General features: G+C 36.3%; 2 protein-coding genes across 3 annotated transcripts; both read left to right on the forward strand.

Annotated features, from left to right (window-relative positions):
- The first annotated feature begins 956 nt into the window (after positions 1–956).
- LOC112180448 (tRNA (carboxymethyluridine(34)-5-O)-methyltransferase) lies at positions 957–4,383 on the forward strand. Of its 2 annotated transcripts, none has more exons than XM_024319013.2 (3): positions 957–1,232; positions 1,857–2,968; positions 3,982–4,383. In XM_024319013.2, exons 2-3 carry the CDS (start codon positions 1,890–1,892, stop codon positions 4,067–4,069), a joined length of 1,167 nt encoding a protein of 388 aa, XP_024174781.1. In that variant the 5' UTR covers positions 957–1,232; positions 1,857–1,889; the 3' UTR covers positions 4,070–4,383. The 2 variants fall into 2 exon arrangements, with proteins under 2 accessions (XP_024174781.1, XP_024174779.1); XM_024319011.2 differs by having other exon boundaries at positions 1,987–2,968.
- A 15,668-nt stretch (positions 4,384–20,051) lies between these two features.
- Positions 20,052–22,062, forward strand: LOC112179289 (probable glycerol-3-phosphate acyltransferase 3). Its single transcript, XM_024317667.2, has 2 exons — positions 20,052–20,787; positions 20,892–22,062. The coding sequence occupies exons 1-2, from the start codon at positions 20,071–20,073 to the stop codon at positions 21,786–21,788; spliced, it is 1,614 nt and encodes a 537-aa protein (XP_024173435.1). The 5' UTR covers positions 20,052–20,070; the 3' UTR covers positions 21,789–22,062.
- The last annotated feature ends 1,964 nt before the right edge of the window (positions 22,063–24,026 follow it).

A 24,026-nucleotide genomic window follows, 5' to 3' on the forward strand; every position in this document is an offset into this window, starting at 1 on the left:
ACTAAAAACCCTTATTATGCAGATTCTTCGAAACCCAGTAAACAAATTACAAGTTTTGGTTCCGAAAGTCATGTCCTTTTCTGAGTACAATGACTCTCATGAGCGAATGAAGAAAACAGGCAAACAATGTTTACACTAAATACTCAATGCAGGTAAAGTTGTGGAAAATTAGGTAAAATTGGACTCACTGGACTTGTGGAATTCCACACCATCTGGACTTGGAAAACTCTCATCTTCAACTGACATTGGAGGCTATTTTCCATTTGACAGCACCCATAGCCATGAAAAACATACAATTGGACCCTGAAAGAATCCAAGAACGTGATCAAATGAAAGTCCAAAACTTGGATAGAAGTGCTTAATATTTGACTAGTTTTGTAATCAAACTCTAGCAAAAATTTCCAACCTTTTCTTATGGGCCAAGTCTTTCATGGGTTCTACAATACTTTGAGAAACTCTAGTTGAGAAAAGAGTTGGGTTGTGAACCCTGTTCTTTTGGTACAAACTATAATGCCTTTCTGGGCCTTATTAAATTAGTTGTTTAGGGGTTTTCCTGGGCCTTCCTCTTGTGGATGTCTGATTGGTGGCTGGATTTTATCCACCCGAGCCGGGCTGGGCCATATTTTTGTTGGATATTATTATTATTTTTTAAAATTTTTTATAATATAACATATAAATTAGGCCCGGGTATTATGTATCGGAAATGAGGTACCGCACCAGAAAAAACCGAAGGGAAACAAAACAGTGATGTTTTGATACCACACTGCACCGACCCGCATGAATCCGATGCGGGTCTCTAGTCCTTCACTGCCCGATTTAAACCGCACTAACCCGCATTCTATTTTTGCCTTATTTTTAATATATCTTCTTTTTTTGATTGATTACCTACAAATTAAAATTTATTTTTTAAGTATTTGATCCATAAAAAATATTTTAAACATTTTTCTTAAGTCTCTAAAATTTAACCAAAAACCCTCTTAACACATATAAGAACAACAAAATCACCCTACTCTAAACACCGTCAAGCAAGAGAGAGAGCCACCACATGACACAGGAGCTTATTGATTCCATATCTCTCCTCAGGTTCTCAACCTTGTCAGTTTCTCCCTCTCTACCTCTGCAAAAAAAAAAAACCCTAACCCTAATTCAACCGCAGTCACAAGGCAACCAAACCAGGAAAACCAGTTCATCGCTTTCAGCGCTCACCGCCACACTCATGTCTGCTGGATCAGGTCAGCTTCTCTACTCTACTCAAATGCGTATAATTTGAATGTATGGAGTTTATTTTACCTGAATCTCGTTCTGGTTATTGTATTGTATTGTATTTGTATGCAACTCTGTTTGAATCTAATAGTAAACACTGAATTTGGTTGTGGAAAACTGGGATTGTGATTGGAGTTGCCAATGGACCAATGTGGCCTCCCAAAGTTTGAAGCTTTGAGGGAAATTAGGACAAGCACAATCACACACTTGACCCATTTTACTCTTCAATGAATATGAACAATATTAACAGGAAAAGTAGAGGCAAAGAATCAAAGATTGGAACTTTATTGACCAAAATGCATAGGGATTCGGATTTCTATGTGTCGACTGTATTGGTGCAAATACTGGGGTTTGCATTAACCCAAAGTGAGAAGCTTTATGTGTAGGCAGTTTACTCTACAATGAATAAGAACTATCTTAACACGGCAAATAAAAGGCAAAGATTGAAACTTTATTGACCAAAATGCGTAGGCATTAGGATTTTTATGTGTCGATGGAGGCCATTTTGTATTTGTCAATGACCACATTGCATGTGCCTGAAAAACTTGTATATCTTTGAAGTTGTGATCTCATTAGCCTTGGTCAATTTACAGGTTATTTCTGATGAGATATCAGTGTTCTGGGTGATGTTTTGTGATGCTCTGACAGCAAGTAGATTCTTTTATTTTTCAAGGGAGGCCTTGCATCTTCCAACTGTAATAATCGGTCGTGTTTGTCATTCAGGAATCTTCTGTACAATGAGAGAAGTCAAGGTGAAAGGTGTTTCGGGGTTGTGTACTCTTGATTCTGATAATGAATCGCAAATCCTACAATCTGAATCGGCTAGTGTCAGCCAGAGATGTTCATCTCCCAATGTGCAGTCCACGCCTGAAATAGAAAAGAAGTATGTCCATCATGTTTATGATGCTATCGCACCCCATTTCAGTTCCACCCGGTTTGCTAAGTGGCCAAAAGTAGCCAATTTTTTATCTTCCTTACCTGCAGGAACTCTTGTGCTCGATGCAGGATGTGGAAATGGGAAGTACTTGGGATTTAATCCCAATTGTTTTTCCATAGGGTGTGACATAAGTGCTCCTCTTATCAAAATTTGTGCAGATAGAGGGCATGAAGTTTTGGTTGCAGATGCTCTAGTTCTACCCTATAGAACTGGTTTTGGTGATGCAGCTATCTCTATAGCTGTATTACATCATCTGAGTACAGAGAGCAGGAGGAAAAAAGCAATCGAAGAGTTAGTCCGAGTTGTGAAAAAGGGTGGTCTAGTTCTAATCACAGTTTGGGCTGTGGAACAAGAAGATAAAGCATTAGTTTCTAAATGGACCCCACTCACCGAAAAGTATGGAGAAGAGTGGATAGGACCTGGTAGTCCTCGTGTGCGTAGTCCGTCGTCCCGCACATTGGAAAGCATTCCAGAAACAGAGGATAGAATTTTGGGAGAGAATGTGAAACATTCCAACCAGAGTTCTGTGCAGACTTTGCAACAAATGCGCTCTCAAAATGAAGGTAATACAAGGGCTTCAGATGATATAAAGACTACAAATAATCAACAAGAATATTTCGTCCCCTGGCACTTGCCATATCATCGTGCTGAAATAAATGGTGCTTCGGCTTGTGCTGTTGCAAATGGCCTTGCAAAGAAAGATGATAAGAAGGGTGCTGTAGTGTACAACAGATATTACCATGTTTTTAGTGAAGGCGAGCTTGAAAGGTAACACGTCATTTTCATTAAAGTTCTTTTGTTTCAATATACATTTTATGTTTGCATTGTTGCCAATTAGTTGCTTTATGAAATTAAGTCTCATTTTCTCATGCTGCTCTGGTTGTGCTCTGTTCTATCTGGCTTGCTGAAATTGAAACAACAATACTAGCAGAAAAGATACCACTATCACAATGGGAAAATTCATCTGTTAAATGTCTAGGGCCTATTAGGATTGAAATTTATGAATTTTATTACATGGATTTCTTATAACAATTGGATCATTAAGAAATTGAAATTTAAGGACGTGTTGAAGTAATTGATGTGCCCCTGCAGAAGAGTAACTCTTAGGAATCAAGTGATGTTCCTTTTTTCTTTTTTTCTTTTTTTTCTCTCCTAGTAATTCATTAATTAAAGGTGCTCATAATTTAGAAACAGTTAATCATACAATAAAAGAAGCCAGTTCTACAAGCAATGAGTATGAGCAGAAGCCCACTAGTGCTAGGATAAGAAGCCCAATAATTGATGGTTGGCCAGCCTCTAAGTTAGAGAAAAATTCAATTGATGGTAGTGACCAAAGAAGTACTTGTTTCAGTTATCTTCTAAGTTCTATCCTACTTCTCCTTTGCTTTGTTGAGGTAACTTTTTTGTTTCAAAATTCTAATTGGAGTTAAAATATCTGCTGATGGATCATTGATATTGTTATCTAATAATGTTAAGGGTACATTCCCTACCTTTGAGGATGGGAGAGTTTAAGAGATATTAGTTTCAGACCTACAGTTTAGGTTTGAGAGGAAAAGGCCTAAACCCTATCATTTGAATGAAAAAAATAACTAAATAATGTAACTATTGACAGAGTAGCTTGGACACTTTTGATTACTTAGGAAAGCAAGAATGACAAAAACCTTTCTTCTCCTTATAAGAAACAAAAACATTAAACGTGCATTTAATTTTTGTCGCCACAGTTTCTAGTAATCCAGAAAGTTGCTTATATCCAAGACATTGTTTTTTGCTGAACCATGCAGGCTGGTATCTGGTATGGATGATGCTGTAATTGTTGATCGATTTTTTGACAAATCCAACTGGTGTATTGTCCTTGAGAAAACATTATGAAAATGCAAAATATATGTTCCGGTGGCTTTAAGTTAACCATAAGTGTGCAGCATGGAACAGCAAGGTAAGGCAGTGAGCAGACTACGTTTATTTTTCAACTTGTTTCCAATGTGCTATGAAACTGGTTTGTAATGAGGAATTGTTTTTGAATTAGACAAGCTTTTATTAGAGGTGGTTGACTGCTCTCTTGGTGGATCTAGTTCTGTGTGCATGGAAGTATGCATTATTTTGATTTATTGCTTGTTTGGTGTGTCATTAAATACCTTCTGTAAGCCTCATTATATACAATGTCATTGGTGCCTTCTCTGCTCCTATATGACAAGACTTAATCATAGTTCCCCAGTGATCATTTTTACTATGCATTTGGAGCCTACCAAAGTGCATTTTGGGGTTGTTGGCATGTCTTCTCGAAAATATCCTAGACCTCCGAATCAGTACCTCAGTGTGACATGAATATATCCTTTCAAGTGTGTGGCTTCAAAAGCTTTCAGTTACTATTCCATTGCTTGGTTGTTAAAGAAACAGAATTAAATTAGCGTTATTGACAACTAAGCCTTTCCCTGAAACCTAGTTCTTGATATTTGTTAATATTTGGACCCTTTTTTTTTTTTTGAGAAGAAACAGTTTTTTATTAAAAAAGCAAAAATCGAGATACAGGGAGGCGGACAAGGAGTCCGCTTTAATGATCTAAAGAGGGCAGCTAGGGCTATAGGTCTAGCATCTCATCTAATAATACTAATCAAGGCTTAGGGGCTTATACTACAGCTGCTTGCCAGTTAAGAATAATGGAAGAAAGATTATAATCCTTGAATTCCTTAGAAATAGAAACCCATAAGGATGCCCAAAACTTGACTCTCTCCCACAGGTCTTCCTTCTCCACCCCTCCATAGTTTTCAAATAATCTTTTATTTCTTTCCATCCAGACCACCCAAACTACAGCTAGCACCCCACAACCCCAAAGGGTTCTGGCCTTTTTACCTTTACCAAACGCTATGGGGTTTTCCCTTAGCAAGTCATTTCTCTGTAATAGAGTTGTCCAGTCCACTCTTGCTTCCCAAAATAATTTTTTCCATAAGAAATTAGCCACTTCACAATGCACGAAGACATGATCAGCACTTTCTCCTTGAGCTTTGCATAAAATGCACCAGTGAGGAGAAAAACAACTTCCTGGTCTTCTCCTTTGAAGAACATCACATGTATTTGACTTCCCCAGTACCACAAGCCATCCCAAAATCTTCACCTTAGTAGGGACCTTGACCTTCCAAATAAACTTTGCAGGAGGAAAAATTGGATCTGATCCACCACTAATTAAGAAGCTATGGAAAGATTTTGAACTACATTTCTTTCTAGCAAGTGAGATTTTGCTATGTAATCTGCCACATTACTTGGTGACATATATTAGCGTGAGTTGGAATTTGCTGGCAAAACTTGTGGGCAAAATTAGAGATGTTTAGGAAGAGAGAGGAAAAGTGAGTTGAAGTAGAGTTAATGCTTATTTGGAAGATGATCCATGTAGGGCTAGTCTGAATGTCTGGTCCTGTTTAGCTGTTTTGCACAAAACTAGCTACAGGATTGGATGATTGCATCTACATCTTCAGTCAATACGTGTCAGATTAGCAGGTCTTGGATGCAAGTGAACTAGAGTGGTGTGAGCTACCAATATGGAGAGGGATCCCATATTAGTAAAGTAATATGGGAGATGATTCAACCTTCAGCTTTTAGTGTTGAAGTAATAGGCTATCCTAATTTTGTAGCAAGGCATGTGTTTGTGTATGCCTTAATTTTAACTCTAATAAAGCTAATAGAGTTAAAGCACTCTTGCCTCATGTCAGAGCAGCATTGCATTATTACCATGATCCACAAACAATATTTTGAACCCATGCGATTGCGACCAACATCTCAAACCACCTGAAACCATTTTTCAATAAATCTTGATTTCATGACTCGATAATTTTTCCTTTTTGCTGGAAAAAAATTATGAATAATTTTGGGAGATGAGCTTTATTCTGAAATTCCCGACCTAGTATCCCCTCTTGAGATGGCCAGAGACTGTGGCATAGTTTAAAGAAATTGGGAGTGGGACTGCAAATTTGACCACATCAGTGATCAATAGCTTAAATTTCGTCATTCTTATCACCACAAAAATCCAGTCACCCCAAATGAATGAAGTCTTTTAACTAAAGGAAGAAGCATGAAATGTTGATTGTCCCATGATACAAAATTGGTGATGTACTATTCACATTTGTCAGCAATCGGCGGTATGTTCACCTTCAAAGCCTACAAGCCCAGCTCGATTTGGTCACGAATTCACGTGATCTATAGTGAACTCATGTTCACGAATTCACGTGATCTATAGTGAACTCATGTTCACGAATTCACGTGATCTTTGCTTTCGGCCTGGACTACGTGCATGGATGCTTCCGGAAGGTTGTTATGCCTGGAAATGCAGGCAGAAAAGCAATGATTTAGCAGCGTGAAATGAACAAGAAATAAAAATCCACAGAACTTGGCACTATTTCAAAGCTGAATGTAAAATTAGTATACGCGACCATTGGTAAGCAAGGAGATCAGTAGGCAAATGATCGAAGTAGCTATCATTTACCACGCATCTTTCAGTATAGATCGTGAGCTGTAATGAATATGTTGCCATGTTGGTAGTAACAAAGCATTTCTTCTTCTTTTAAATGTTACTGTGAATGGAAACCAGATAATTAATCAGGGTTTAGAAACAACAAAAAATGAAACAGAAGCACTCCATTAAACTTGATTCACAACCATAAAACAACAACTCAATGTCATTAAATTACTGGAACAAAAAGAGTAAGGAGACACAAACAGAGAATGAAGGGTCACCTCAAGAGCGCAGTCAGAGCAGAATTGGTGCTTACATTTTGTTGCAACTTACAACAGGATCAATAAAATGTAACAGACAAGGAGCCATGTCATCATAGATCAGTGGTGCTTGGTTTCTCTGCTTCGCACAACTCATCCACCACCAAAATGGGAAGTGCCATCATCATGCACTTTGCACAAAACTGTATTGAAAGAGTCAACAGGAAATTTTCAATCGGATTTCGAGATTTGCCTGCTAATGATAATTTCCAAGGTTTTGAGTCCTCATCGACCCTCCTCATCTTTGTCAGCGGCTTTCTGTAGTGTTTCTTGTTTGGTTGCTCCAAGGAGTTGCAAACTGGAAATTCAAAAGAGAGGAACTTGTTAGTGTGTGTGTGTGTGTGTAATATTTTTATACATATCATATATGCATGGAAACGGAAAGCAACTGTTAAAGAGTTTTAAAACAAGAAGTGAAAAAAAAAAATACCTTCTCCAGATTTAGGGTTTCCTTCTAAATCCGCCATTAATTTAGGGTTCCAACAGAGTTCCTCAAAGAAGAGTGTTTCTTGGAAATCTGCTCACTTGACCTCACTCTGTTATGAATTATTAAATGAAACATATAACTTCCTATAAAATGACTATTAAGGACAATAATTATACCCAAAAAAATTGTATTTATTTTCTCTAGACTTTCCAATTCAATAATATTAGATTGTATTCTTTATTAGTTTCCTTATCTATTTTCATTTTCCAATTTCACTACATACTCATTAAAGCATTTAATAAGAATTAAAACGATGATGTATCATCATACATGTTGAACTGGTATTGGTGAGGGAGAACAAAAGAAATCCTATTATAACCTAAATCTAAGTCCATACATTATTTGCAAATTATATGAATGAGGTTATTTGAGGAACTTGATTGGGGTTTAATGAATAAATTTAGTATTTGAAAATTTGATAGGAGGTGTAAAAAGCATATGAGGTTAAGTGAGTAAATTTGGAGGTTCGAATAGAAACACTCTCAAAAGAATGATCAACAAAAGGCAACACAGCCCCATACATACATACATACATACATACATACATACATACGTACGTACGTACATACATACATACATAGAGAGAGAGAGAGAGAGAGAGAGAGAGAGAGAGAGAGAGAGCTCAGTGATGATCCAGTACGTCTAACATTAAAAATACAAAACGACCTGAAAATCAGCTCCTAAGTCCCAAACATATGTAAAGCTTTTCTATTTTGGCAAGTAAACACCTACTTCTAAGTAATAAAAGTTGGGGAAAAAAATATAAACAGTACTCCAACTATGGTCCATTCTAAATTTTCATACCCAACTTTTCAAAACTATCACATTAGTACCTAAAATAGCCAGCCTGACCCAACATTCGTACCTACCGTCCATGACAGCGTTAACTATCATGCCACGTGGCATATTTGGATGGGTAAAACCGTCCCTTCGTATTGAGAAGGTTTGCTCTTGAACCTGTTGAAGCTATCAAGCTGCTACCCTTGAAGCTGTTGAAGCTCCAAAAGCCGCCCTCCATCATCTCCTCCATCACTCTCTTGGGCATCCCATGTTTCACCACCTGGAAGAACCCATAGCTCTCTGTGGCCCTCCGGACTTGGTCGATCACCTCAGCACGCCTTTGACACTAGCTTTGGAGTCGTCGAAGGCCTTCAGCTGCTGCGATGATCTGGGTAGCTTGATTTCCCGGTGACCATATTCATGAAATTTGATTGATTTTTTTGTTGGTCAAAGAAATCTGGTAGAGTGGTAGATGAAATTGGAGTCCTGCTTTTCTTCCCTTTAGACTTGTGGACGTGCAAATCCAAGTAAGTTCTTCAGTTGGATTGTTATGAGTTCTTTCCCAAATCTTTTATTCAAAAATTGGATGAAAACATAGCTTACCTTAGGTTCATTATGCTGTGGGAATAAATGATGTTGGTTTGGGTTGTTGAAATCTTGTTTTGCTTTCAATTTTGCAGGATTTTAGTGATTTGATTCCTACAATTAAGAAGTGGGGTTCTTGATTGTGAAGGGAATAGCTAGGTAGAATCTAGGGCCATCTAGTTAGGATTCGATGATCAAGATGAAGACGCATGCACATGTTAAGGGGAGAGATGGGTACATTAGTGAAGCTTCAATTTATGGGTCTTGTGCCATTTGGAGCTCCACATAAGCTGCTTTAATGGAATTGATTCCGGTGAAGAGCTTGGCCAGTAAAAGCCTCCATGAAAGCTCTATTCTTTGCTTTGAGATCCTTCATTTTTTCGAAATTGTATTCCTCTTTGGTGGCTTTGGCTTTGGCGTTGGGCTTGAGCTTGCAAATGCCATTGTTGGAAGCGGATTTTGGTTGCAGCTCAGAGGCTAATGACCTTGTGGAATGTCCTGACCAGCTTGCTCCACTTGATCGGAGCTTCTGAGCTTTAAATAGTCTACAGGAAGAAGATAACAAATGAAAGAGAGAGAATCGGAGACCAAAGAGGCGACAGAGGAGGGAGATGGGATCTGCAACTCTGCTTTGGTGGAGGAGATAGATAAGGAAATGATCAAAATACCCATCTAAAATTAGCACGTGGCATGATCTTTAACACCGTCATGGACGGCAGGTACAAATGTTTGGTCGGACTGGTTATTTGGAGTACCAATATGCTAGTTTTGAAAAGTTGGGTATGAAAATTTAGAATGGGTCATAGTTGGGGTACTGTTTATATTTTTTTCCCTAAAAGTTGATACCAAAACCAAAGGGAGGACAGGTAAAACTAGGAATTTGCCGTGAAACCCATGAACTAAAGAGAAATAAAAGAAACAGCAACAAAACCTTCTCAAAGCTTAGAGATCATGCATGCCTAAATGAATATCAACAACACCAAACTGATTTAGGGTTTGGTGCATTTTACAAATGTCTTAGATAAGATTTAGCGACCTCATAATGGCAAAAAAGTCGAACAAAATAAGCTTCGACAATTGCTTGGAATTTCAACTCTTTTTCGTCCAGTACTGGTAAAACCAGACTGAGTTTTCAAATTTTTCCTTTTTTTTTTTTTTTTGGAATTATGTGCATGGAGTACTCTGTGATGCAGATCAAAGTTTTAAAGAACTCTTATAAAAGTAACGAAAAGCGCTGAACTTTGAAATTACTCAACTTGGTGCTCCAGTGTCCGTTTGAAGTTCATAATATCACCCAAAAAAAAAATGGCAGACTGGTTGAGAATGCTGCAGAATGCAATTGTAAAATCCAAGGAAAGACTGTTCGTCGTGAAGTTCATTGCCCGTATATAGAATATCCTTTGGTGGAAATTATTATATGCATCGACGGTGCAAATGACCCAATACTTATAAGATGATTTCAACCTTTGATATTTATAATTAATATTTTTATTAATAACCCAAGAATGTATTTAATATAATCTAACAATCTATTTATGTCGATACAAGTGCACGCGGGTGCACTGAATCCTCCTTCATCCTTTGGTGGCTATACAAACATCTTTTTCATTGTATTAAGTTTTGATGGTTATTAGATAGAAGGGTAGAGATTTCTCACCAACCCATCAACTTGGTATTCTCTGAGAAAATCAATGAGGCATCACCCCCAACAAGCGAATTAGTAACTTTCATGCATTTTCCCAACGAGCAAATCGATCAGTTGGCTTAGCATGGTCGCGCGAGACTGATTCAATTCGATGTTGGGAGGGGACCAAACCAACCAATAGACCGATGTTACCTACACAACATAAAGTGTAGAGCTTTAATTGTACGTAATGCTTTTCGTAGTCCATTTCAGGTACCAAAAGGAAATGACCCCATATCAAGCGTTCTTGTTGTTGGGGTAAACTATGATCCACTCTCTCTCTTTTAGGAACGCAAGCATTACGCATCTCTCTCTCTCTCTCTCTCTCTCTCTCTCTCTCTCTCTCTCTCTACAAAATATCAATTTTATAAGTGAACAAGTGAAATTTTTATCCCAAAATGCTTCGATTCTATTAGGAATAATACGATTACTTATAATTTTTATGTTGTTGTGTCTCATTGTTATCAATGTGAGACCTATATGTCACTCTCTATACTTTTGATCTATTTGTATCGAATCACACAATGCCAACCATTTATCTTTGCATGCATGCAGCTGAAAGTTTAACCATAAGCATGCAGCCTGGAACAACTAGCAGCGAGGTTATTCAGTGAGCAGAATGATCGATCGAGTCTATTATATATTTAAACTCAACTTCTTTCCAATGTGCTATGCAAAAAACTGCTTGGCGGCCGGGCTTTAATCTATGATGTGGAATTGTGGGTATTAATTAGTTTTAAAATTAGATCGACAAGCTTTCAATATTAGGGGTACTTGCACATGGAAGTATGTTTCAAAACGTTTATTTTGATTTATTTCTTGTTGGGTGTCATTAAATTCCTTCTGTTAGGCTCATCACACCACAATAAGAAGGTCTACCTACCATTAGTACCTTCTCCTCTTCCCTTCTTATGACGAGAGAAACTACTGTATGCACGTTGGTGGCGGAGCCGACCCAACCCAAGTGCTTTAATTTGTCATGGGGTTTGTGTCACGTCGTCTACCTTTTCTAAAACATAACTCTAACAGCTCTTTATATGTATATTCCTCTAATTTGATCGAGAGATGTCGTTTTATTAATAGATTTTAATTTTGTTTTACTTCAAAAAAAAAAAAAAACTATCAAGTTACTGTATGACATTTATGTCTTAACAGTATTATCTATATTTTCAATTATTCAATATAAAACTATAGATGCATTATGTTGGTACATAAAACGAATATAAAAAAAAAGGGGGGTAAGCTATACATGCATGTAGGGCTGTCAATGGGTCGTGTCGGGTTGGGTTCGTGTCGGGTCAAGGTATATGTCGTGTCACAAAAGACAAACCTAAACCCAACCCATTTATTAATCGTGTCGAAAATTTAAACCCAAACCCAACCTATTTATTAAACGGGTTACCCGTTTCCAACCCGCTTAACCCATTTAATAAATAGGTCGTGTCTGTTGGACAAAATGACCCATTTAAGGGTTAACACTGCTACCCATTTAACTAAAAACATGCATAAATTGATTAAATTCACTAAAAATTTCATAAGACGAAGAATATAAATAATTATATATAATTCATAAATAATTAAATCCAATAATGATGAAGCAAAATATTTCAAATTTTCCAATCCTAGGATCAAATACTCCCAACGTCCAAAATTTCAAGAAGAAGTATAGCATAATCGGGTTATACGGGTTCACTTCGTGTTGGCGGGTTGACCCGTGGCCGACCCGTTTATTAAATGGGTCATGATGGGTTGACCCGCTGCCGACCCGCTTTTTAATCGTGCGGGTTCAACCCGCTTTATTTCGTGCGGGTTTCGAGTCGTGTTATCGGGTAGTGTCGAAATTAACAGCCCTACATGCATGTATATTCGACTTTTTTTTTTCATTCAACCAATTCCAATACAGGGAGATAAGTACTAGAACTCGATGATGGATGCTCTAAATAAACAAATAATGCTAAAAATCCCACATTAAGTGTTAGCTCGTTGGAGTACGATCGTATAATTTGAACACATAAAATTTGGTCACATACAACTTGTATCCAATTTTCTATTCAATCAAATCCAAACACATTTCAGATTTGGTGGTAGTGTGGTGGGATGAAATCACCTGTTCTAGAGAGATGAAGATAAGAATGCAGGAATGCAGCGAGATTAGAGAAATGATAAAAAAAGGAGAAGTTAAATCTAAAAAAGAAAAGTTAACAGAGTTGAAGCTGATAAATTAATTGGACACGTGTCAATATTTGAAGCAAAGAAACAGGCTTGAGACAGAAAAATTAGAGACAGGTGATTTCATCCCGAAGTGTGGAACACAGTACAATAACTTCGAGTCGAACTTTTCAATGCACCAAATTCACACACGTATATATGCCCTCTTAATGAATGATAACTTTTCTGGTCATGGACAGGCGGACAGCTATCACATATCCACAGCCTTACACAAATATATATATATACACACCAGGTATGCACTGTTCATACCCAGAACAATTAATGTATTGTTTTGTATATGAGATTTTGTTACTTTCATAATCATAACGTACTCCAATATATACATTTTGTGCAATTTTTCTGTCCAAGAGAATTACTTACTTTGCCGATTCCTAATTTAATTTTCTAGTTGGATGTTGAGAACTTGAGATGGGTGCGTCCTCATAATTACGAAAAAGAATACGGCACAAGTTGGATAATTATGTTGATGACGATTTGGAATCTGGCATCAACCCCACATGTTATCTCAAGAATTTTGATGAAATTTTAATCAAAAACAACATTTCAAGGATATGTTTCTATTTTTGGTTCATTTGGTGATACAAACAATTACAATTTAGGGGAGCCCTTCTAATGAGGACTAGTTGAGGACTTTTGTTTTAGATTCACTTTTCAATCACATTTCTACAAATCAACTATTAGATGTTTAGATATTTATGTGTAGATCATTTATGTAATTTTTCAACCAAATTGAAAATCGTTAAAACATTCATAATCGTGATTTATCAATTATGAACATAAAAGATTTGGTTTGTCAATTGATTTGATCTAGTTCAATATCTTAATGATTAGCAATTTAGAAGAAAATTTTCAAAAGTGATCTACTCATGCATACATAAACGTCTAACGGTTGATTTGACGTAATGTAATCGAAAAGTAGGTCTCCCAAACCGTTGATTAGAAAGTCTTCAACTAGTCCTCATTAGAATGGCTCCCTACAATCCTATTTGAAAGTCAAAGCTAAAAATATGAGAGCTTTTATTCATACATCATAAATTGGCATTTGGACCTCTCGTTTTAAAATTTGCACAAAACTTTCAATTTTGTCTTCTTTTTTTTCTCCACATAATCTTTTTCCAATGGGTGGTTCTAGTTGGATATCAAAATTTGCTCTTTTGACCTCCATTTTTTTCAATTGTTTTTTGACTTTGTCAACTTATATGAAAAGGCAAATAAGGATAAAGAGAGAAAGAAAAAAACAAAGAGAGAAAGAAAAAAAATACTATTCTTACCTCCTCGACAAATCTCTTCAGTTTTTCTTTTCAATTTCAATGTATATTTTCCCTTCAATCTTTCATGCTTATATTTTTTCTTAATCAGATGTTAACAAAGTGTTTCACACTTTTCAGCTTAAATTGTCTCCAGGACATCCTTTGCTGAGAATTGTACCAAACTGAGGGAGGAATGCATACGCAAAAGTTATACATATGTATTCTAGATACCAGAACCGTCTACAGCAATACAAAGAGTGTTGTCCTATTACTGTAGTTTGGGAGACTTTTATACTTGATGATTGAAATTTGAACATTTAATTAAATTGTTAATAAAGAATACAAGTAGACAAAACTACATAAATATCTCATAGAGCTTTACAAAAAAAGCCTTACAATTTATTTGTTACAAAAGAAATGCAGCACCCAGTGTAATTAACTGTAAGCAAAATTCTTCTCCGTAAAGTTGAAGGCACTGAGACAGATGACAACTTTGTTTTAGAATTCATCCTAGACATGTAATGAAAATTTGCAAGAACAAACAGTTTAAATAAAAATTTATAATATCACGGAGCATATGTTTTTTTTTTAAAAAAAAGGCCTATAAACAAAGCTTTGGAACAGAGCTCAACATTGGCAAGCTACCATTGTACATACTGAGCCAATGAATTGTATGATTAACAACTGAAACCTAAACCCATGAGAAGCTGAAGTAATATTTAGTACTATTAGGCAATAATAGTATGATATCTCATAAGCTTGTAATGAAATTAATCCATAAACTTGTTGACCAAAACATAAACTTAACTACTTATGTATTTAACCATGCACTTTCCCTATATTTAATCATGGAAAGTATGAAACCCTTGAAATCTGACCAAATCAGGGTAGATGTACCCAACAAAAAAAAAAAGCAAGAAAACACCAAGTTGATAGCTTCTGAGCACGAAAGTTGATTTCGTTCTTCAAGCAAAGCTGGAGATGAAGACAACAACGGATTGTTCATCAACTAAGGAGGTTTTCACCAACACGCGCAAATAAGCAGACTTATACAAACACAAGCACTATTGAACTACTCAAAGATTAGAAAAATCACAATTTATAAGAATTCAAATTTAATTGAAATTGTTGGCCAAAATTCGAAATTCCAATTCAAAATTCAAAACTGAGAGATAGATGCAAACCTGTATTCCTTGTAGCGATCAAAGGAGTCGCCGCTCCAGCCTTTAGTTTTATTAGCGGCCATAACTGAGAACAAAATCAAGCACCGCACCAACTCGCTAATCCTAATTCATAGCGCCGCTGTCTTCACCACATGGTCTCTCCTTGAGGGCCGCCTGGCCGCCCTCGATCTTCAAACCTAAAACCCTTGAAATCCTTCTTTTAGCGAATCCAAAGGGATTCCAGCAACATATCAAGGATCAAGAACCAATCCTTTGAGTAATTTTGGTGGAGAAGAGCTACCATGTGATTTTAATTCATTCTTCTTCTCGTGGTTGAAGATATAGATAAAAAGTAGAGTCGGATCGTTGTATCTCACGTTCAAGGGTGTTTTGGTAACACTATAGAGGTCTGCTTAGCATTTCAAGTATTTGAAAAAGAAAATTAGAGGTGTACTAAGTAGGGAATGTCTAAATAGAAAATTTTGAGGTTCAACTAGAATCACTCTTTTCCAATACACATATACTAGTAATATATTTTTTTTCTCATCACTTAAAATCCAGGTTATAGCCTTGACTTGAAAACCATTTACCTTGTAAGCTTGGATACTCTTATGAATCTCCTTCTATTTCTTAATAAATCATGCAATTTAAAATACCACAGGGGGACGATTATCAAAATCAATTTCCCTAAGAGCATCTTTAGTAGACTTTCTATTTTGGCTCCTTAGCTATTTTGGAGAGCATATGTAGTCTTTTATCTATTTTAGCAGCTGCACCAGACTCCTAAGTGGCTCTCTAATATAACTTTTAGCTATCTCGCTCTTAAATATAGAGAGCGAGATGAGACTCTCTATAATTTAAAACATTCCTTTTAAGTTATTTTGCGTAATTTATAAATACATTTAAATTATTTAATCTTCATTTTAAAAATAATATAAATTTTAAATTAGCTAAAATAGAGAGCATTGATATAGACGTATTTCTAAAGTGGCTAGCTAAAATGACTTTTTAGCTATTTTGGCTAAAATTTGACTCAAAAATGGCTAGCATTGCTAAAGATGCTCTAAATCCAAAACAACCTAGCAGCATAGTCTACTCTAGCAAAAAAAAAAAAAAACAGTATGAAAAGAAACTAAGATAACAATTGACGTCACTTCCATGAAGTCATGAAGCAATTAAGCCAAACTAGAAACAAAGAATAGGTAATAAAAATTGTTTTCCGATTATGTTGTCATTTCTTCTTCTCTATATTTGTTCATTCTACAAAATGAGGGAAGGGGAAGGAGGGAGAAGAGAAAGTGCAGATTTTATTTAATCTCTTTTATTTTTTTTCTTTTTTTCAGTTTTTTAGAAGGGCAATGTTGGATTTAAAAACATCCAAAAATTGTTAGAGGTCCAAATATCATTTTTTTTTAATCAAATAAGAACTTCATTAATAATGAACAGCTTACATCAAGTTTTAGTCGACATTTCTAACCCAGAAATTGTTAGAGGTCCAAATATCATTTTGAGAGGTATGAATAGAACTCTCCTAAAAATATAAGCCGACTAATTTATAAAAAAAAATATATAAAGGATTTTTGTTAGATTTCCTGACTGATAACTAATCACTGTAGTGCCACCATTTAGATAAGTTACAAAAAGAAAGTGACGATAATTTAGTATTTCTGAAAAACATTTGTTTTGATTCACAGTTGGGCACTTAGGCTGTCTTGCCAATGGACCGGTTCGACAGGTCAATGTACATCATTGACCAACCGAGCATCTGCTTCATATTGCCCCGCAACAGACAATTAAGCAAGCTACAGAGTTCGTTATTTTAAATGTGATTGATCGGGACCGATAACCTACCCGATTAATGAATAAAAAAAAAAAACAGGTTGCTTGAGATTTCTCAATCGTAATGGACAAACTCGATCGATCTATGATCAAGTGGTTAATTAACTACTGATGTAATGGGTCGATGACAATACGTAGTTACGTCTGTACGTAGTTGATGGAGCAACATAACCACACAAAAGAGTCAAGAATGCACGTAGTAATAGCCTCTCGAATATAGCTCGGGCAGTTGCAACTCATTCATTACCAATTACAGTCTTTGGCTTGTTCATATTTCTCTCTGGCCAACCAAATAAAACAGTGCTCCATTTCCTTTCTAGCTTAGCTTGCCTTTACATGCTTTGAATGCCCAATTGAGTTTGCTTCTTCTAGTTGTGTGGTTCTACTTGTAGCGAAGACTATATATCTGGTTATATATGGTTTGGTATTACTTCCGTTAACGGTTTTGCCCCAAAAGGTATTAGGCGGCTTTCTCGATCATGCACGTATTTGGAAGTAGGAGCACCCATAACACTCTTTACTCTACCGGATCACTAGATAGGAGACCACACAGAGACGTGGAAGTCTGAGTAATTGATCCGAAAACCCTAGCAACTAGCTCTGATCAGCTCCCATGTCTTAATTTTTATTTTGACCTAGCTAGCAACAATTTTAGCCAACTTCACATGCAATCTGCATTATTCATCTCTCTCTCTCTCTCTCTCTCTCTCTCTCTCTGAGCATGTATATGTTTGTCGCTTTGCCTACTTTAAAGCTAGCCATAATATGATCCATCTACAAAAACTGTTGGTGCAGTGGAAACCAACCAAGAGTAATGACTGGTTCCAGAATTCAATGTTCGTAAATATGCAAACGATAGATCACCAATCAACCTGTCTCAGAATTGGTTGAAAAATTAGTCTTCTTATTTCCCACAAACTTAAAGAAAGACGTGCATTGCAAATTAACCTGTGCATTCAAACGCGCGCTTTCCTGAGCCCTCTTGATTCTAAGTTTCTAACCATCCATTTTTTATTTTGAAAGGGTTTCTAACCATTCATTATGTAAGTATTCTTTGAAATCATTTGTTCGAATGATAAACCAAATAAAATAATTGTTTAGCTATTGTGATTATTATCATGATAAAGAATTAATAACTTTTTAATGTTTTTAATTAGAAGAGAAGAAAAACATGTTCGTATATTGTAATATTTCAATCAGATGAACAATCATCTCCAAAAATCTTATTTTTGAAATCTTTTTTTTTTTTTTTTATTGATCAGGAAGTTAGGTTAGTAACTCACGCACCTATGCAGTGGTATCCTAGCACCTACACCGTCATTGCGGTGAAAGCTAGACTAATCCACTGCACCGCAGACACACAAACCCAAAGCGTCCCTCAAATCTACTGGCCACAGGATGGAACTGGGATTCGAACGCTAGACCTGGGGGGTTCCAGATTAGGCCATTCGACCAGCACACCACACCACGTGGTAGATTTGGGTGGAATTTTAAACATTTCTTCTTTACGGCAGTGCTTCCTTTTCTTTATTTTTTTTGGCAAAGAAGAAATATTTTATTAAATGAATAATAAATCAAATAAAGGGAACATGAAGCCAAAACTCCTTAGAGAAAATAAACCAAACCAATTCATAAATAACGGTAACCAATTGAGTCAAAGGTCGAAATACACAATACATGTTCGAACAGGTTTGGAATAGCGATTATGCAGACATAGTAGTGCTTCCTTCTTAAAGTATATTCAAGAGAGTGTATACAAGGTTATCAATGTTATGAGTTGACAATTCTCTCAAAAAAAAAAAAAAAAAGTGTATACAAGGTTATTTTCCCCTATATACAAGAATGTTGGTACTTTTATGATAGAGTAAGTAACATACAATAAGCACTGGAGTTTTATTGATCTCTAACCGAGTACATATAGATAAAAAATGAGAGGTCGCTTATTTAATTATTATTTTTTGTATGATGCGTATTTATGTGTAGGGTGCGACTATTGCCACCCTACCATTTTCTTTATTCACCCTACAAATATTTGAATTATTGAAAGACTATATTACCCAAATGCAAAATGATTAATAAGTACATTAATTTTCCAAAATTTAAATCTTTAAGGAAAACTAAATACATAACTAATTAAATACAAAATTCTGATAACATTAATCTTCACCTTCTCCATCCAAATTTCAATTTATTACAATTTTCTTTTTTATCTTTTTGTTGCATCTTCATCGTTAATTTGCTATTCAATTCACAAAATCATTAGTGTTAACTTCATCAAAATCTTTATAATACCTTTATAAACACCGAAAGTAAAAAATTTAAAACACGAAAAAAAAATCAATATTTTTTTCATTGCTCATAGTAGCACTTACTAATTTTTTAATATGGATTGAAATAAACAAACATTGAAACTGAATGGAAAAAATAAAAAAATGGAAGTAAATCAAATTATGATTTTATTAGGAAACTTTAATATATTTTAGGACGTCTTTTTAATTGATATAAATTAAATGAGAAATTTTCGTTAAACAATTTTTTTTTTATATGATGGAAGATATTCCTGGAAAGAGAAATGGGTTGGATAAGTAAATCTAATAATTGTAATTAAAATGTATGGTGTAATGAGCAAGTAGAGTGAACAAAGAAAATTATAGGGTGGCAATAGACTCACTCTTATGTGTATTGTGTTGAATTTTTGTGATGTATAGCCATAAAAAAATAATAATAATAAAAATAAAAATAAAAAAAGACTTAAAAAATAATAATTAGGTCAATAAGTAAAAATAGAGTATTAAGTGTAAAATCAGCCGACATATATGAAGATAATTGTAGGAACAGAAGTCAATCAAGTCATACTATGATGGAATGTGAAGATAATTGTTGTGATGTTGTCTATATGAAGTAATAAATCATATAGTGAAAATGTGTCAATGATTCAAAAAGTATGTGATATGCCCTTTTTACTCCTTGATTGCTAGTTCTGGAGAGAGAAAATGCCATACCTAAACCGTGTAGCCTCATTTAATATCCAAGCTAGTATATATTGGGGCATCCATACTCAGAACTCAGAAGGTGGTGGCCAACCAAATATGTCTGCCAAACTATTCTCACTAGAAGCTCTTTCCTCCTCCTTCAAAGTCCTTAGCAAACCAAAGAGCACTTCCATTTTGCAACACAGGGCTAGCAAAGCCCATGCAACCCACTTCAAGTTTCAGAAATACAACTCCCTTGCTTATCAATTAGGAGAGCTAATGTCAAATACTACACTGTTTTTTCAGTTTGAGGGTACATTGTTGAAATCATCTTCACTTTTTCCTTACTTCATGCTTGTGGCCTTTGAAGCTAGTGGCTTCCTTAGAGCTCTTACTTTGTTTCTTTTGTACCCTTTTGTTTGTTTGGTTGGGGGAGAGCTAGGTCTCAACATAATGGTGTTCATATGTTTCTTTGGTATTAGAAAGGAAAAAATGAGGATTGGGAATTCTGTGTTGCCCAAGTTTTTCTTGGAAGATGTTGGGAGTGAAGGCTTTGATGTGGTGATGAAGTGTGGGAAAAAAGTGGGAGTGAGTGACTTGCCTAGAGTCATGGTTGAAGGTTTTCTGAAGGACTATGTTGGGGTTGATGTTGTTGTTGCAAGAGAGCTCAAAGTGGTGGGTGGATACTGTGTGGGTTTGATGGAGGAAATGAACACAAAAAGTTTGGAGGCAAGTCAGGTTCTTGGAGATGAAAAACCAAGTAATAGTCAAACAATTGGTATTTGTTGCCACAACAAGTTTCTCCATCAGCAACTCCTTTCTCAAAATTGCAAGGTGGGTCAATCTCATTTCTCTCTCTCTCTTTCCCTTTCTATAAATAGACAGATTCATTTCAAACTGTTTTTTGGTTCCTTTTTAACAATACCAATTTGTTGCAGAATGTTTTCATGGTGAGTGAAGCTGAGAAGAGAAACTGGAAAAGCCTTCCAAGGGAGAAATACCCAAAACCATTGATCTTCCATGATGGAAGATTAGCTTTCAGACCAACCCCAATTGCCACCTTGGCCATGTTCATGTGGTTACCACTAGGATTTTGCATCTACTTCATCAGATTCATAGTTGGCATGTTTCTACCTCACTGTGTTTGCAATCCAATCTTAGCCTTCACTGGTACAATCACCACAGCTTCAGTACAGCCCAGTTCCTTATCAAACACCTCAGCAAACGGGGAAGATCAACGAAAACCAAGAGGCAGACTCTATGTTTGCAACCACAGAACCTTGCTTGATCCACTCTATGTTCAATTAGCTACTGACAAATCTCTCACTACAGTCACATACAGCTTGAGTAAAATCAATGAGATCATTGCTCCCATGAAGACAATCAGATTAACAAGGGACAGAGAAAGAGATAGGAATCAAATGGACAAATTGTTGAGCCAAGGAGACCTTGTGGTTTGCCCAGAAGGCACCACTTGCAGAGAGCCATTTTTGTTGAGGTTCAGTCCTCTATTTGCTGAGCTGACTGATGACATTGTTCCTGTGGCCATAGATGTGCAAGCTGACATGTTTTATGGCACAACTGCTAGTGGGTTTAAATTCTTGGATCCAATCTTTCACTTCTTGAACCCAAATCCTGTTTATACAATCAGGATTCTTGAAAAGTTACAAGCATCAGACACATGCAAGTTTGGTGGGAAGTCAAGGTTTGAAGTTGCCAATCTTGTGCAAAATGAAATAGGCAAAGCTTTGGGATTCAAGTGCACGAGTCTCACAAGGAAAGACAAGTATATGATCTTGGCAGGCAATGATGGAAGCATGAAGGAATCAAGGTGATGACTGACTGGGGTACTATGACAAGCAGATGGAAGGCATTTGTATGGTGTGAAAAAAAAATCGTGTAATATTGTTAGCATCAAGTGTAATGTATTTCAATTTGGATCGACTTGTTTCAAAGTGATAGCTACATACCCATAACTCATGTAAACAATATTTCTGCGAGTTTTCAAAATGTTTCGTGTATAATTTATTTCAATAGTGTAATGAAAATTGTAAGTATAAGAAACTAGAATTTTCAGTTATAAATTTTTATCATCACGTATCTAATTGAAAATAATGTGTATCTTTATCGTCACGTATTTAATTGAAGATAATGTATAATGACATTTAACGCTACATTTCTAAGATTCAATGGGCTATTAAACGAGTGAATTAACAAAACAAACATGATGTATAAGTACTATGAGTGTGAGTGGTATCATCCTTATGAGTGGCGCCTTTTATTTAAGATGATATGTAGTGACACTTAACAGACTAGAGCCATTTTTGTTGAGGTTCAGTCCTCTATTTGCTGAGCTGACTGATGACATTGTTCCTGTGGCCATAGATGTGCAAGCTGACATGTTTTATGGCACAACTGCGAGTGGGTTTAAATTCTTGGATCCAATCTTTCACTTCTTGAACCCAAATCCTGTTTATGCAATCAGGATTCTTGAAAAGTTACAAGCATCAGACACATGCAAGTTGGTGGGAAGTCAAGGTTTGAAGTTGCCAATCTTGTGCAAAATGAAATAGGCAAAGCTTTGGGATTCAAGTGCACAAGTCTCACAAGGAAAGGCAAGTATATGATCTTGGCAGGCAATGATGGAAGCATGAAGGAATCAAGGTGATGACTGACTGGGGTACTATGACAAGCATATATATATATATATACACACACACACATACAGTCCGTCTCGGGTGCGGACGGCACGGATTTCCTGTTTTCGACCACTTTCCGGCCACATTTTTACATCTTAACCGTTCAGTTTTTAGGTCCTAGTGTATAGATCACCTCTGCAAAATTTCAGCCAATTTGGTGATCGTTAAGGCATCCAAACTGCAATTTACCATTATAAATACGAACGGTTCCGGTTCAACAGATTCGGTCCGTTCGTGTAAAATTCAGTTTTGGATGCCTTAACGATCACCAAATTGGCTGAAATTTTGTAGAGGTGATCTATACACTATGACCTAAAAACTAAATGGTTAAGATGTAAAAATGTGGGCGGAAAGTGGTCGAAAACAGTAAATCCGTACCGAAAATTCGGTACGGACGTCCGCACCTAAGAAAATTCCTATATATATATATATATATATATATTTTTTTTTTTTTAAATTAGGGATTAGGCGATATTACCTCCTCGGAAGCAAACGATGTAGGGAACAAGTCCCACCCTCTATCCCGAAGGAGAGGGGTTTGCCACACTCTAGGAACCCACTGCCCGTCCCCTTATTTTTATTTTGTTAATAACCAAAAAAAAAAAAAATACAACCTAAAAAGGGGGGAGAGGGACATAAATCTTACCCTAAAAGCTAGAACGAAAGATAAAAGGAAGTGAAAAATTTGAAGCAGAACCTCAAATTTTCCCAACTTCCAGATAATTAAACAGCTTGCAAAGCAAAACAATGGAAGAAAAAACAAAAATTGCGCTATCTGCCAATAGAAGCCATCCGCACCCAGCTTTGTAATTAAACATTTAAACCAAATAACCCCTGTAACATCATTTCCAAGTAATAGAGACCAGTGTTTGCATTATAAGGAAAGCACCAACCCATGCAAGAAAGGGAGTTAAACATGATGAAGGTAAGGGAATCCCATATCATCCATGCGAAGATAAGGAGATAAATTAGGCGAAGGAGAAGCATGCCATACCAGGGATGGAGAAAGTAAGCCCATGTTTGCCATGCTATCAGCCACCGTATTACCTTCCCGAAGAATATGAGAACAATGAAAGGTCATTGCTCTAATACGTGCTAAGCAAGTAAGCCATGCAATTCGAAGCGGCCAAGGTGGAACAAAAGATGAGGATTTGATGCATGCCATTACACTAGTCGAATCACATTCAAGCCAGAGGCATCGCAAACCATACTGGAAGGCATATTCAATCCCAATGATCACACCCATAAGCTCTGAGTAGAAGGCAAATTTGTGTCCCAAACCTTGACAGTAACCGCCAATGTAATGACCATGGGCGTCACGAAACACACCACCACAAGCTGCAAGTCCTGGATTACCCTTTGCAAGACCATCAG

The sequence above is a fragment of the Rosa chinensis genome, chromosome 7 (assembly GCF_002994745.2).
Source record: "Rosa chinensis cultivar Old Blush chromosome 7, RchiOBHm-V2, whole genome shotgun sequence".
In the NCBI taxonomy this organism is placed as follows: domain Eukaryota; kingdom Viridiplantae; phylum Streptophyta; class Magnoliopsida; order Rosales; family Rosaceae; genus Rosa; species Rosa chinensis.

Coding starts and splice junctions, on each gene's coding strand:
- LOC112179289 (XM_024317667.2), top strand. CDS start 20,071: ATGTCTGCCAAACTATTCTCACTAGAAGCTCTTTCCTCCTCCTTCAAA. Junction 20,788..20,891: donor TCCTTTCTCAAAATTGCAAG/GTGGGTCAATCT, acceptor AATTTGTTGCAG/AATGTTTTCATGGTGAGTGA.
- LOC112180448 (XM_024319011.2), top strand. CDS start 1,046: ATGACACAGGAGCTTATTGATTCCATATCTCTCCTCAGGTTCTCAACC. Junction 1,233..1,986: donor ACTCATGTCTGCTGGATCAG/GTCAGCTTCTCT, acceptor TTTGTCATTCAG/GAATCTTCTGTACAATGAGA. Junction 2,969..3,981: donor AGTGAAGGCGAGCTTGAAAG/GTAACACGTCAT, acceptor TGAACCATGCAG/GCTGGTATCTGGTATGGATG.